Raw genomic sequence first — 14106 nt, 5'->3', positions numbered from 1 at the left:
GCAGAGTGAAGCCAACAGCCCGAGCACTGAGCCGTAACTCAAACACTCACGCATGCACAGACAAGGATATGCATGCTCACACACAGACACATATACGCATGCACGCGCGCACACACACGCACACACACACAAATGCACACACAAACATTCAATATAATACAATAATACGCTAAGTTCAGTATGCAGCATAACCATGGCAAGGTGCATCTCATTAGCACATTAACGCTCCGCTACATGCTAATGGTTTAAGCCATGGAGAAACTAGGGGAGTCATTTCACTACGCTGTTCAGGAACTAGCAAAAATAGACATAGACTTCTCCTGTGTAGTGGATCCATTTCAGATGACCAGATGACAGTTCCATATTCATTATCTTTGTTACTGGCTGCTATAGGGCTGTATTCATAACGGGGGACCTGATCCTAGATCAGCCTCTACTCTGAGGTGCTTTGTGAATACGGGCCAGGTCTCTGTTCCGGTGTGTAGCTGTGTTCTGTCACCACAGTCTCACCTGGTATCCTATGGTTTTGGAGCGGCACCACTCCAGAAGAATCTGCTTGATGCTGCTGGCACTGGACACACCAAAGCTCTGAGAACGCTTCAGCTTGGGCTTGGAGTCCATGGGCTTGGGCCTACTGAGAGGAGCGGGGACAGGGGTCAACACGATGAGCCAGAAAACATGACAGAAGTCGCGTCCCCATTCTCTCTTGTTCTCCCCAAGTGTACACATGCACACTCCCTTTGGTTAGGTGGTGGTTTTCCACCATTGTTAAATCCATTATGAGAGAGTGTGCAAGTGTAGAGAATTGTAATGCAAACGAAGTATGAATTTTATTTGTATTTTGTAGTTATTATGGATCCCCATTAGTTCCTGCCTTGGCAGCAGCTATTCTTCCTGGGGTCCAGGAAAATAAAGGCAGTTTATACAATTTTCAAAACATTACAATACATTCACAGATTTCACAACACACTGTGTGCCCTCAGGCCCCTACTCCACCACTACCACATATCTACAGTACTAAATCCATGTGTACGTGTGTGTATAGTGCCTATGTTTGTGTTGCTTCACAGTTCCCGCTGTTCCATAATGTGTATTTTTATCTGTTTTTTAAATCTAATTTTACTGCTTGCGTCAGTTACTTGATGTGGAATAGAGTTCCATTTAGTCATGGCTCTATGTAGTACTGTGCGAGTTAAGAATTACCCAGAAGAAAGGAGGGATAATATAAGGGAAAGAGAGAGGACCTATTGGTTTAGGGATGGATGGCATAGAAAGAGAGATGATGGTGGGAGGAGAGAGGGTGGTACCTGCTGGCTTCAGAATCCAGCTTTTCAAAGATGGACCGGCGGGTCTGAGCGCCAAGGTTGCGCGGCAACGTCTGTGACCTCACCAGCTCCCGCCTCCGCTCCACTCCCCTTCCAAAAGGCATGTCCCCGCCCACATCTTCCACCCTGCAGGTCGGAGAACGGAGGAGTGTCCCACATCAACTTGGGCCACAATGAGGCCATTCGAAATGCCAAGTGGGTTATTGCATGTGGGTTAAAGCAGGGACTATCTCAATTCTCTAGGACTGAGTAAAGAATAGTTCACTCACCGGTCTGTGTTGTGTTGGATGAGGCCAGAGTAAGTCACTGACTTCGGGGGAGCGGACAAGGACTTTTCTGCAAATGACAAATCAAAGAACATATAAGGAAACGGTGGGAATAAAACATTGTGTGAGCCTGGTTAGTTCCAGTTCTAGAAACAAGCCTGACTTGATAGATCCCTCTTACCTGACAGCCGAGGAGAGCCCAGACCTCGGCTGAGACTGGGGGTCCATGTCTTCATCGACGACACTGAACAACAAAAGGACAAATAGTGTAACAAATCAAAGGATATTATGGCTTACGGAGCAGAAGAACCATAGGAAGATATGAAAGTTGAGAGTTCAAATATTTGGTCTGGACAGCTTTCAGCTGATGTCTGGTCCCTCTTACCTGGTTGAATTGGGGATTCTTGGATGGCTTGAGGCTGGTTGTTGGCAGTAGGCTCTGATACAGGCGAGGGCTTAGAGCGTACGGGACTGGTGGGAGATTCGCTCTTCATAACTGAGGGGTCAGCCGTTTTGGTTGTGGCGGTGATGGGTAGGTGTGGCATCCGCATGGCAACAGGAGCCGTGCTTTCATGAGGGACGTTATAATTGGCTGGCGAGCTCGTTCCATGTGACACTGTCAAGTTTTCTGATTGGACAAGCATTGAGAAAATAAATCCCCTCATACAGTACATGGATGGTGTGTATGGTTGTATTTCTACTGTAGCTGAGATGGTAGAGAATAGAACAGGCATTACCTGGGGTAGTAGAGTGTCCATTCTCCAGTCCAGGGGATACAGGGTCTGAATCCACCTCTATTGGCTCCTCACGTTCAATACTCTACAGGAGACAGAGAGAGAATCACATAAACACCTCACCCTACAGTACTCAGGTGTCACAATGTCTTCAACAACAGTATTTTGAAGACAGGCCCTTTAAACATATGAATATCTTTTGGATGACAGAATATGCATGTTATCTGAGACATCATCAGATCAAGTCATTTCAGAGTGCTGACATGTTTCAACTTCCCATTAATGGCATCCATTTTCTCCATTTTTCATCTCATTAGCCATGTTACTACCACACCACATCTATTACGTTCATTAGTAAGCGACTGGGGCTCAGTACACTGTGCCAGACTAATCAGCCAATCCACAGAGGAGCCTTTCAGGAAGACAACCAGGAAGTGACTGAGGGCTGTGTGATTTGTCTGTGGAGGATGTGTCATGTTTCTGTCTTGTTCTTCCTTGCTCTTTCTCTCTCACACATACTCACACATGCACGTATGCACACAAGCACGCACACACGCAAGCACGCACACACACACATGCAATACAAGTTATTATATACAGTTATTATCAAAGAAATTGTACATTCCTCCCAGTGAAAATAAAGTCAGTAATTGAGCTGTAGGGGAGAGAGGAGCCAGGTGACCTCAGCAGGGAGGAATGCTGCTGCTGGGTTGTGTGTGTGTGCGTGTGCGTGCGTGTGTGTGTTACAGCATTAGGAAAGCCAATGGGAGCAGGGAGCTGGGAACAGCTGGCTGTCCCACTGGGAGAAGGTGATGGTGGAGACAAATATCCCCCGCTCAACCATAGAAGCCCCTGAGCCCCGATCAACTCTGATGCTCTGGCTGAAACTCAGAGCTCCTCCTGTCTTGGTGTGTCCCAGCCATGGAAACTTTCTGTACTAAGTCACACTTCTCCTCCTGTCTGAATGGGCCACCAGACACGTGTGTGAGACTGTGGTGCTCTGGGCCTGAAGATAAAAGTAGGTCAATATTTTCGGGTAAAACCGATCGAACGCAGAGTGTACCACCGCCTATGTTTAATCTGATCTTGGATCTCAGAAATAGTTCTGCAGCTAAACTGTATTGAGAATGGAAGGAAGGCACCTTTCAAATCATCTCTATTGTGTTTGTGCATTTCAGACAATGTTAAAACAATGTGGAGCTCAACCCAGTGTGTGTAGTCAGCTCTGCTGTCATGAGCTGCCCAGATACAATGCTATATTAAAGAGGATGACCCGGAATCAAGGCAAACCCCACAGAGCAACACCAACACTCGCACCGATGCACGCACATGCCCAGGCAGGAGCACACAAAAGCCCCTTTCTCCGCCTTCCTGGAACAACAAATCCCCCAACCCTGAGAGTGCGTCATCGAATTATCAGTGGGGAACTATAAAATATTTGGAGGAAATCGTGAAATTAAGTAGAAAATGTGGAAAAGCCCTCAGTCTGCTACACTGATTCATGAGAAAGGGGGGGTGGGGGGTGGGGGGGGGGCAGTCTTAGCCTACAGGGTTGAATCAAAGACGAAACCCCCTGTCCTGTGTGTTTAGTTTCTCAGTTTCTACATTTTTGTTGTCTTAGAAGCAGTGTTACTGGGCACACACCAATGTAGCCATTCTAGGAGCCTCCACTGTTTCTTCTCCCTAGGGAGGCACACCCGACCTGAGAGAGGATAACTACCTTAGAATCTCCCCACTTATCCCCACACAGCAGCACTGTAACCCCACTCCTAAACACTACAATACCTCTGCACCTCCCTCCCTCCCTCCCTCCCTCCCTCCCTCCCTCCCTCCCTCCCTCCCTCCCTCCCTCCCTCCCTCCCTCCCTCCCTCCCTCCCTGACCTGGTTCAGCAGAGTACAGACTCAAAGCATCAGGGCCAACACAGTATTCAAAGGAATGAAACTAATATAGGCTGTGGTGGTAGAGTGGGGTAGAGTGGGACAGTGGGTTCTCCTAGGCACATGGGTATTTCATAAGGGTGTAAATATCACAGCTGTCCCATGTGACCTTGGCCAAAAATGCCATGGGTGGGAATTTTTCCCACCTGGCAACGTGCCATAGAAATGTTGATGTGCAAACAGAAGATAATCTAAGTGGATTGTTATATTGCGAGTCTTGCAGCGTGTTACAAAGCTGACATGTCATGGCACCTAACTTTGTGACATTTCAATAAAGAGCGTTAGCTAGGTGAACTCCAGTCGGGGTGGAGTTGGAGATTATATGAGAGGATATTCAAGCCTGTTTCTCGGGATGACATTTGACATTCTTGGAACATTGAGTGGTTGTGGAATGGAACGTGAAAACAATGGCGGCATGCTGTGAGAGAACACTGGGCTGGGGAGTTGAGTGGGGGTATAACAGTATGTTGGGCACAGCGCTGGGCACAGAAACAGAGATAGATAGCGATTATGGACAACAACACCACCCTGCCATACAATGAGCCTCACTAGTACGAATTTTCCCATTTTCCATTGATCACACACGAATCCTTTCCAACACAGGACGTTGTTTTATGAACGCTTCACAAATATATTGTGACTAAAAGGTACATTACTCATCCAGGCATGTACAATACATTGTCGCATATTTAACTAACTCCGCACCCCCCTTCTGAAGTCAAATGAACAACACACACACACACACACACACACACACACACACACACACACACACACACACACACACACACACACACACACACACACACACACACACACACACACACACACACACACACACACACACACACACACACACACACACACACGAGCAAGCATGCAGTACAGTTATAAAGGGGTCTTTGCTCTGTAATTTGCACACAGGAACAGGGAAGTCCTGATGGAGGGAGAGACACATAAAAAAAAACACCTGTTCCTCAAAAGACCCACAAAGCCTGCAATTTAGCAGGGAGACCCAGGCCGGCGCCTTGGTCCTACAGAAATGGAGGGGGCCCTTTAAAACACTTTCTTTACATCACCTGACTACAGGGGCCCCTGCCTTATCTGATGGGTGTGTGTGGGAGCGAGGCTGTTTGGCCGAGCACACACACACACGTGCGCAAGCACTCACGCACTCACACACAGGCCCTTGTATTAAATTCACTGGGCACGCATACCCTTCCTCCTCTGCTCCCCCTCTACACATGCTTTAGGATCTCTCCTCTGTTACTGGGGTTTTCCAGGGTTTCAGTCACAAGGAAGGGACCATAAATGCTGTCAAAGGTTAAGAATAGATATACTCCAATGTCACTGACAAACAGATAAGATAACCTTATGTTCCCGGCTGGATGTCACGGAAGACCATGTACCACTGAGAATGTGTGAACACATTCTGCATTATTTAGATTTGCAGTGAGAGAGTGTGATGATGACTTGAGCAGCCTTCTGTGACACACTGTCTCTCCTGTCCTGTCTGTCCCCCTCTCCATCTCTCTTGTCTGGTCTGTCCCCCTCTCCGTCTCTCCCGTCCTGTCTGTCCCCCTCTCCGTCTCTCCCGTCCTGTCTGTCCCCTTCTCCGTCTCTCCCGTCCTGTCTGTCCCCCTCTCCGTCTCTCCTGCTGGCTACGGAAAGGTCAGGAGATCAGACATAAAGTTTAGACTGCCCTGCGGTAAGGGGATGGGGAGGGAGGGGGTGAGGGAAGGGAGATGGGACCGTCTCCCCGACTCCCCAGGACAGCACAGCAGTTGGCACCTAAGAACTCCAAGATCTGAGAGGTTTAGTAGTCCTCTCTCGGGTTACAAGGCATCAGCTGTGGAAGACATCGGTATACCAGCCTCCCAACACCAAAACAAATCAATAAAACCTGGTGATATGATACGGCTGTCTGATGATTCAATCAGTTAAGTTAGAGGTGATAGGACACATGCTCCGGTCTGACGCTTACCCTCTCTAGTCCATACAGAATGGCTGCATGAAAAGCGTGGAGTCAAACCACTGCACGCAAGTCTAATACAAACCCCTAATTCATACTATACATTTGCTGTTCTTGTCTGTCTGTCTGTTTGTAAAATGTCAAATGTAGAAATAGAATATATATTCTGGGCCCAGGGCCCTCTAGAACGGTGAACGTAGAGGGCGGTGAGGTCATCCACTAAACAGTGAATTATTAACCTGTAACCACGGCGATGGAAATACAGGGCATTGTATGGAAGTAATTAGGAGAGCCAGGGGCAGCCTTGGAGGGGAGCGGCCAGCCAGCCCAGCCCGGCTCGCATGCCTCTCTCAATCCTCCATCACCCCTGACCCTGGCCTCTCTCTCTTTCACTCTCTCGTTCAATCTCTCTCTCTTTTACTCTCTCGTTCAAGCTCTCTCTCGTTCAATCTCTCTCGCTCAAGCTCTCTCTCGTTCAATCTCTCTCTCTCGTTCAATCTCTCTCTCTCGCTCAAGCTCTCTCTCGTTCAATCTCTCTCTCTCGTTCAATCTCTCTCTCTCGTTCAATCTCTCTCTCTCGTTCAAGCTCTCTCTCGCTCAAGCTCTCTCTCGTTCAAGCTCTCTCTCTCGCTCAAGCTCTCTCTCGTTCAAGCTCTCTCTCTCTCCCTCCCTGGGTCTGTCTCTCAGGCTGAGCTCCACTGTATTAATAGCCATGCTGAGGGGTTTGTGCCAGGAATCTGGAGCCCTGGGCTGGATGGCTGGATGGTCTGGCCCAGGCAGGGGACACACAGACAGGCAGAGAATAAAAGACCCTGCTCCATTGTGAGAGAGCTATGAATTTGGGAGGGGAGTCTCTGTGGCTGTGCTGGAAATGTGAAGCGTATTTATCATGGGGATAAACACAGACGCACACACGCGCACCCACACACACAGGCTTGAACGCACACAGACACACACTCAAACACACGCACGCATGCACACACTCACACTCACACACACAAGTGCTCTTGAAAGACTTGTGATGGGAACTTCCAACTCTGGCACGTAAAGTAGAAGGCATACACCGGTCTAATTAAGTTCCCAAGACATTGTCTGAGAATGTGACCATTTTTAATAGTGAAAAGAAGCTGAGGTGGAGCTGTTTGATGTTGCTGAGTTGCTCCCATCATGTTTCTCGCTTTTAAAAGGCCCGAGTGGAGAGATCTGGTGTTGGGGCAAGAAGGGGCCAATGATGCCGGGCAAGATCACATCTCTGAGAAACAGATGATTACACCATGTTGGCCACAGTAGAGGCTGCTGAGGGGAGGATGGCTCATAATAATGCTGGAACGGATTAAATGGAATGGCATCAAACACATGGAAACCAGGTGTTTGATGTATTTGATACCATTCCACTCATTCCACTCCAGCCATTACCACGAGCTCATCCTCCCCAATTAAGGTGCCACCAACCTCCTGTGGTTGGCCAAAGATCTGCATCAGGAGAGGAGTGTGAGGTCAAGATGCATTCCTCTGGGCACCATGGAAGAGAACAGCCTGGCTGGTGGGATAAATGATGATGGAGGACAGAGAACCAGATGGAGCTGATCTGACTCCTGAGGTGTGTGTTGGACCATCCACAAGAGTGATGAAAACAACGGAGAGATCACATTTGCACTGTGTGTGTGTGTGGGGGGGGGGGGGTTGTGTGTACGTGCGTGTATGCATGCTTGCACAACCTACTAGTGTGTGTGACCACAGGAGGTTGGTGGCACCTTAATTGGGGAGGACGGGCTCGTGGTAATGGCTGGAGTGGCAACTAGCAGCACTGCAGAAACTATTACATTACAACAAAACGACTTGATTAGTGTGGTGTTAGTGTTAGTTAGCCAGCTACATAGTTGTCTTTGCTGTCTCTGTATCTAAGATAATTGTGTAGTTTGAGTAATTATCGAGGTGAGCTAGCCAGCCGCGACGCGGCGCCAGACTTAGTCAACACACCTAGTCATCATTAACCCACTGCTAGCTAGCCAACCGTTACCGACTAGCAGCGCTGTAGATACTAATACTTTACAACGGAACGATTTGACTAGTGCAGTGTTAGCTAGCAAGCTACTTAGTTGTCTTTGTCATAGCTTGATAATTGTGTAGTCTAGTAATTACCGAGGTTAGCTAGCCAGCCATTGAGGTCAGCTAGCCAGCTATTTCCGTCCCCCGCGACGCCATTTTTCCTAACCCAGCCAACTATTACCGACGAGCAGCATTGTAGAAACTAAATACATTACAAGGAACGTCTTGATTAGTGTTATGTTAGCTAGCTATTTACAAAGTTGCTTTGTATCATGACAAGGGGTAGTACTGAAACTATCGAGGTTACCTAGCCAGCTACACGTTCAAAGTCAACAACGCAGCCACTGCTAGCTAGCCTACTCCACCAGCCAGCAGTACTGTATCATTTTCGTCATTTTAGTCAATAAGATTTTTGCAACGTAAGCTTAACTTTCTGAACATTCGAGACGTGTAGTCCACTTGTCATTCCAATCTCCTTTGCATTAGCGTAGCCTCTTCTGTAGCTTGTCTACTATGTGTCTGTCTATCCCTGTTCTCTCCCCTCTGCACAGGCCATACAAACGCTCCACACCGCGTGGCCGCTGCCACTCTAACCTGGCGGTCCCAGCGCGCACGACCCACGTGGAGTTCCAGGTCTCCTGCAGCCTCTGGAACTGCCGGTCTGCGGCCAACAAGGCTGAGTTCATCTCAGCCTATGCTACCCTCCAGTCCCTAGACTTCCTGGCGCTGACGGAAACATGGATTACCACAGAGAACACTGCTACTCCTACTGCTCTCTCCTCGTCTGACCTCACCCTCTCACCTTCCCCCCCTACTCACAAGGCAGGCAATACGCTTGACCTCATCTTTACTAGATGCTGTTCTTCCACTAATCTCATTGCAACTCCCCTCCAAGTCTCTGACCACTACCTTGTATCCTTTTCCCTCTCGCTCTCATCCAACACTTCTCACTCTGCCCCTACTCGGATGGTATTGCGCCGTCCCAACCTTCGCTCTCTCTCTCCCGCTACTCTCTCCTCTTCCATCCTATCATCTCTTCCCTCTGCTCAAACCTTCTCCAACCTATCTCCTGATTCTGCCTCCTCAACCCTCCTCTCCTCCCTCTCTGCATCCTTTGATTTCCTCTGTCCCCTATCCTCCAGGCCGGCTCGGTCCTCCCCTCCTGCTCCATGGCTCGACGACTCACTGCGAGCTCACAGAACAGGGCTCCGGGCAGCCGAGCGGAAATGGAGGAAAACTCGCCTCCCTGCGGACCTGGCATCCTTTCACTCCCTCCTCTCTACATTTTCCTCTTCTGTCTCTGCTGCTAAAGCCACTTTCTACCACTCTAAACTCCAAGCATCTGCCTCTAACCCTAGGAAGCTCTTTGCTACCTTCTCCTCCCTCCTGAATCCTCCTCCCCCCCCCCCCCCTCCTCCCTCTCTGCGGATGACTTCGTCAACCATTTTGAAAAGAAGGTTGACGACATCCGATCCTCGTTTGCTAAGTCAAACGACACCGCTGGTCCTGCTCACACTGCCCTACCCTGTGCTTTGACCTCTTTCTCCCCTCTCTCTCCAGATGAAATCTCGCATCTTGTGACGGCCGGCCGCCCAACAACCTGCCCACTTGACCCTATCCCCTCCTCTCTTCTCCAGACCATTTCCGGAGACCTTCTCCCCTACCTCACCTCGCTCGTCAACTCATCCTTGACCGCTGTCTACGTCCCTTCCGTCTTCAAGAGAGCGAGAGTTGCACCCCTTCTGAAAAAACCTACACTCGATCCCTCCGATGTCAACAACTACAGACCAGTATCCCTTCTTTCCTTTCTCTCCAAAACTCTTGAACGTGCCGTCCTTGGCCAGCTCTCTTGCTATCTCTCTCAGAATGACCTTCTTGATCCTAATCAGTCAGGTTTCAAGACTGGGCATTCAACTGAGACTGCTCTTCTCTGTGTCACGGAGGCTCTCCGCACTGCTAAAGCTAACTCTCTCTCCTCTGCTCTCATCCTCCTAGACCTATCTGCTGCCTTTGATACTGTGAACCATCAGATCCTCCTCTCCACCCTCTCCGACCTGGGCATCTCCGGCGCGGCCCACGCTTGGATTGCGTCCTACCTGACAGGTCGGTCCTACCAGGTGGCGTGGCGAGAATCTGTCTCCGCACCACGTGCTCTCACCACTGGTGTCCCCCAGGGCTCTGTTCTAGGCCCTCTCCTATTCTCGCTATACACCAAGTCACTTGGCTCTGTCATATCCTCACATGGTCTCTCATATCATTGCTATGCAGATGACACACAATTAATCTTCTCCTTTCCCCCTTCTGACAACCAGGTGGCGAATCGCATCTCTGCATGTCTGGCAGACATATCAGTGTGGATGACGGATCACCACCTCAAGCTGAACCTCGGCAAGACGGAGCTGCTCTTCCTCCCGGGGAAGGACTGCCCGTTCCATGATCTCGCCATCACGGTTGACAACTCCCTTGTGTCCTCCTCCCAGAGTGCTAAGAGCCTCGGCGTGACCCTGGACAACACCCTGTCGTTCTCCACTAACATCAAGGCGGTGACCCGATCCTGTAGGTTCATGCTCTACAACATTCGCAGAGTACGACCCTGCCTCACACAGGAAGCGGCGCAGGTCCTAATCCAGGCACTTGTCATCTCCCGTCTGGATTACTGCAACTCGTTGTTGGCTGGGCTCCCTGCTTGTGCCATTAAACCCCTACAACTCATCCAGAACGCCGCAGCCCGTCTGGTGTTCAACCTTCCCAAGCTCTCTCACGTCACCCCGCTCCTCCGCTCTCTCCACTGGCTTCCAGTCGAAGCTCGCATCCGCTACAAGACCATGGTGCTTGCCTATGGAGCTGTGAGGGGAACGGCACCTCCGTACCTTCAGGCTCTGATCAGGCCCTACACCCAAACAAGGGCACTGCGTTCATCCACCTCTGGCCTGCTCGCCTCCCTACCTCTGAGGAAGCACAGTTCCCGCTCAGCCCAGTCAAAACTGTTCGCTGCTCTGGCACCCCAATGGTGGAACAAGCTCCCTCACGACGCCAGGACAGCGGAGTCAATCACCACCTTCCGGAGACACCTGAAACCCCACCTCTTTAAGGAATACCTGGGATAGGATAAAGTAATCCTTCTAACCCCCCCTTAAAAGATTTAGATGCACTATTGTAAAGTGGTTGTTCCACTGGATATTATAAGGTGAATGCACCAATTTGTAAGTCGCTCTGGATAAGAGCGTCTGCTAAATGACTTAAAATGTAAATGAAATGTTAAATGAGTGGAATAGGTGGAATGGTATCAAATACATCAAACATGTGGTTTCCATTTTGTTTGATGCCATTCCAGTCGCTCCGTTCCGGCTGTTATTATGAGCCATCCTCCCCTCAGCAGCCTCAGCAGCCTGTGTGTATACAGTGGCAAGAAAAAGTATGTGAACCCTTTGGAATTACCCAGACTTCTGCATAAATTGGTCATAAAATTTGATCTGATTTTCATCTAAGTCACAACAATAGACAAACACAGTCTGCTTAAACTAATAACACACAAACAATTTTACATTTTCATATCTTTATTGAACACACCATGTAAACATTCATAGTGCAGGGTGGAAAAAGTATGTGAACCCTTAGATTTAATAGCTGGTTGACCCTCCTTTGGCAGCATTAACCTCAACCAAATGTTTTCTGTAGTTGCGGAACAGACCTGCACAACGGTCAGGAGGAATTTTGGACCATTCCTCTTTACAAAAGTGTTTCAGTTCAGCAATATTCTTGGGATGTCTGGTGTGAACTGCTCTCTTGAGGTCATGCTACAGCATTTCAATCGGGTTGAGGTCAGGACTCTGACTGGGCCACTCCAGAAGGTGTATTTTCTTCTGTTGAATCCATTCTGTTGTTGATTTACTTCTGTGTTTTGGGTCGTTGTCCTGTTGCATCACCCAACTTCTGTTGAGCTTCAACTGCCGGACAGATAGCCTGACACGGAACCCAAACCGGCTGCGTGCGTACGCCATCGTGCATACATTTATTTTGTCCCCCCACGCCAAACGCGATCACAACACGCAGGTTAAAATATCAAAACAAACTCTGAACCAATTACATGAATTTGGGGACAGGTCAAAAAGCATGAAATATTTATGGCAATTTAGCTAGCTAGCTTGCATTTGCTAGCTAATTTGTCCTATTTAGCTAGCTTGCTGTTGCTAGCTAATTTGTCCGGGGATATAAACATTGAGTTGTTATTTTACCTGAAATGCACAAGGTCCTTTACTCCGACAATTAATCCACACATAAAACGGTCAACCGAATCATTTCTAGTCATCTCTCCTCCTTCCAGACTTTTTCTTCTTTGAACTTATATGGTGATTGGCATCTAAACTTTCATAGTATTACCACGACGACCGGCAACACAGTTCGTCTTTCAATCACCCACGTGGGTATAACCAATGAGGAGATGGCACGTGGGTACCTGCTTCTATAAACCCTTGAGGAGATGGGAGAGGCAGGACTTGCAGCGCGATCTGCGTCACAAATAGAACTGACTTCTATTTTAGCCCTTGGCAACGCAGACGCTCGTTAGCGTGCGCGAGCAGTGTAGGTGCAATAATTGAATAACATAGATTTCTACATTTATTTTGCAGTCAGCCTGTTACATTCTCCAGCAAAATGTCTTGATAAACTTGGGAATTCATTTTCCCGTCGATGATAGCAAGCTGTCCAGGCCCTGAGGCAGCAAAGCAGCCCCAAACCATGATGCTCCCTCCACCATACTTTACAGTTGGGATGAAGTTTTGATGTTGGTGTGCTGTGCCTTTTTTTCTCCACACATAGTGTTGTGTGTTCCTTCCAAACAACTCAACTTTAGTTTCATCTGTCCACAGAATATTTTGCCAGTAGCGCTGTGGAACATCTAGATGCTCTTTTGCGAACTTCAGATGTGCAGCAATGTTTTTTTTTAACAGCATTGGCTTCTTCCGTGGTGTCCTCCCATGAACACTATTCTTGTTTAGTGTTTTACGTATTGTAGACTCGTCAACAGAGATGTTAGCATGTTCCAGAGATTTCTGTAAGTCTTTAGCTGATGCTCTAGGATTCTTCTTAACCCCATTGAGCATTCTGCGCTGTGCTCTTGCAGTCATCTTTGCAGGACGGCCACTCCTAGGGAGAGTAGCAACAGTGCTGAACTTTCTCCATTTGTACGCAATTTGTCTTACCGTGGACTGATGAACACCAAGGCTTTTAGAGAGACTTTTGTAACCCTTTCCAGCTTTATGCAAGTCAACAATTCTTAATCTTGGGTCTTCTGAGATCTCTTTTATTCAAGACATGGTTCACATCGGGCTAGGCTTCTTGTGAATAGCAAACCAAAATTTGGTGTGTTTTTTATAGGGCAGGGCACCTCTAACCAACATCTCCAATCTCGTCTCAATGATTGTACTCCAGGTTAGCTGACTCCTGACTGCAATTAGCTTTTGGAGAAGTCATTACCCTAGGGGTTCACATACTTTTTCCAACCTACACTGTGAATGTTTAAATGCTGTATTCGATATAGACATGAAAAATACAATAATTTGTGTGTTATTAGTTTAAGCAGACTGTGTTTGTCTATTGTTGTGACTTAGATGAAGATCAGATCTAATTTTATAACCCATTTATCCAGAAATTCCAAACGCTTCATATACTTTTTCTTGCCACTGCACGTGCACATCGCGAGCCAATGATCACAAATAGTAATTTGGTTTGGAGCAGAATTAGTACTTTTTCCCCACTTCATACAGTCTATCCATCAGACTATACTAGACTGTGACGAACATGCACCCATGGCACTGCAAGG

The 14106-nt window shown here is 48.2% G+C and overlaps 1 protein-coding gene across 2 annotated transcripts in view; it reads right to left on the bottom strand.

The window, feature by feature from the left end:
- LOC106580780 (smoothelin-like protein 2) overlaps positions 1-14106 on the bottom strand; it is a 28562-nt gene that overhangs the window by 2866 nt on the left and 11590 nt on the right. For both annotated transcript variants that reach the window (XM_082966509.1, XM_014162186.3), the window contains 6 exons: positions 2329-2410; positions 1977-2219; positions 1773-1835; positions 1595-1661; positions 1308-1451; positions 511-634 (listed from right to left, as the gene is read on the bottom strand). In XM_082966509.1, coding sequence (XP_082822635.1) covers positions 511-634; positions 1308-1451; positions 1595-1661; positions 1773-1835; positions 1977-2219; positions 2329-2410 — 723 coding nt within the window. The remainder of the gene's footprint in view (positions 1-510; positions 635-1307; positions 1452-1594; positions 1662-1772; positions 1836-1976; positions 2220-2328; positions 2411-14106) is intronic.

Source organism: Salmo salar, chromosome 20 (assembly GCF_965601325.2).
Source record: "Salmo salar chromosome 20, fSalSal1, whole genome shotgun sequence".
NCBI classification, from domain to species: Eukaryota; Metazoa; Chordata; class Actinopteri; order Salmoniformes; family Salmonidae; genus Salmo; species Salmo salar.
This window is presented reverse-complemented; position numbering and strand designations above follow the sequence as displayed.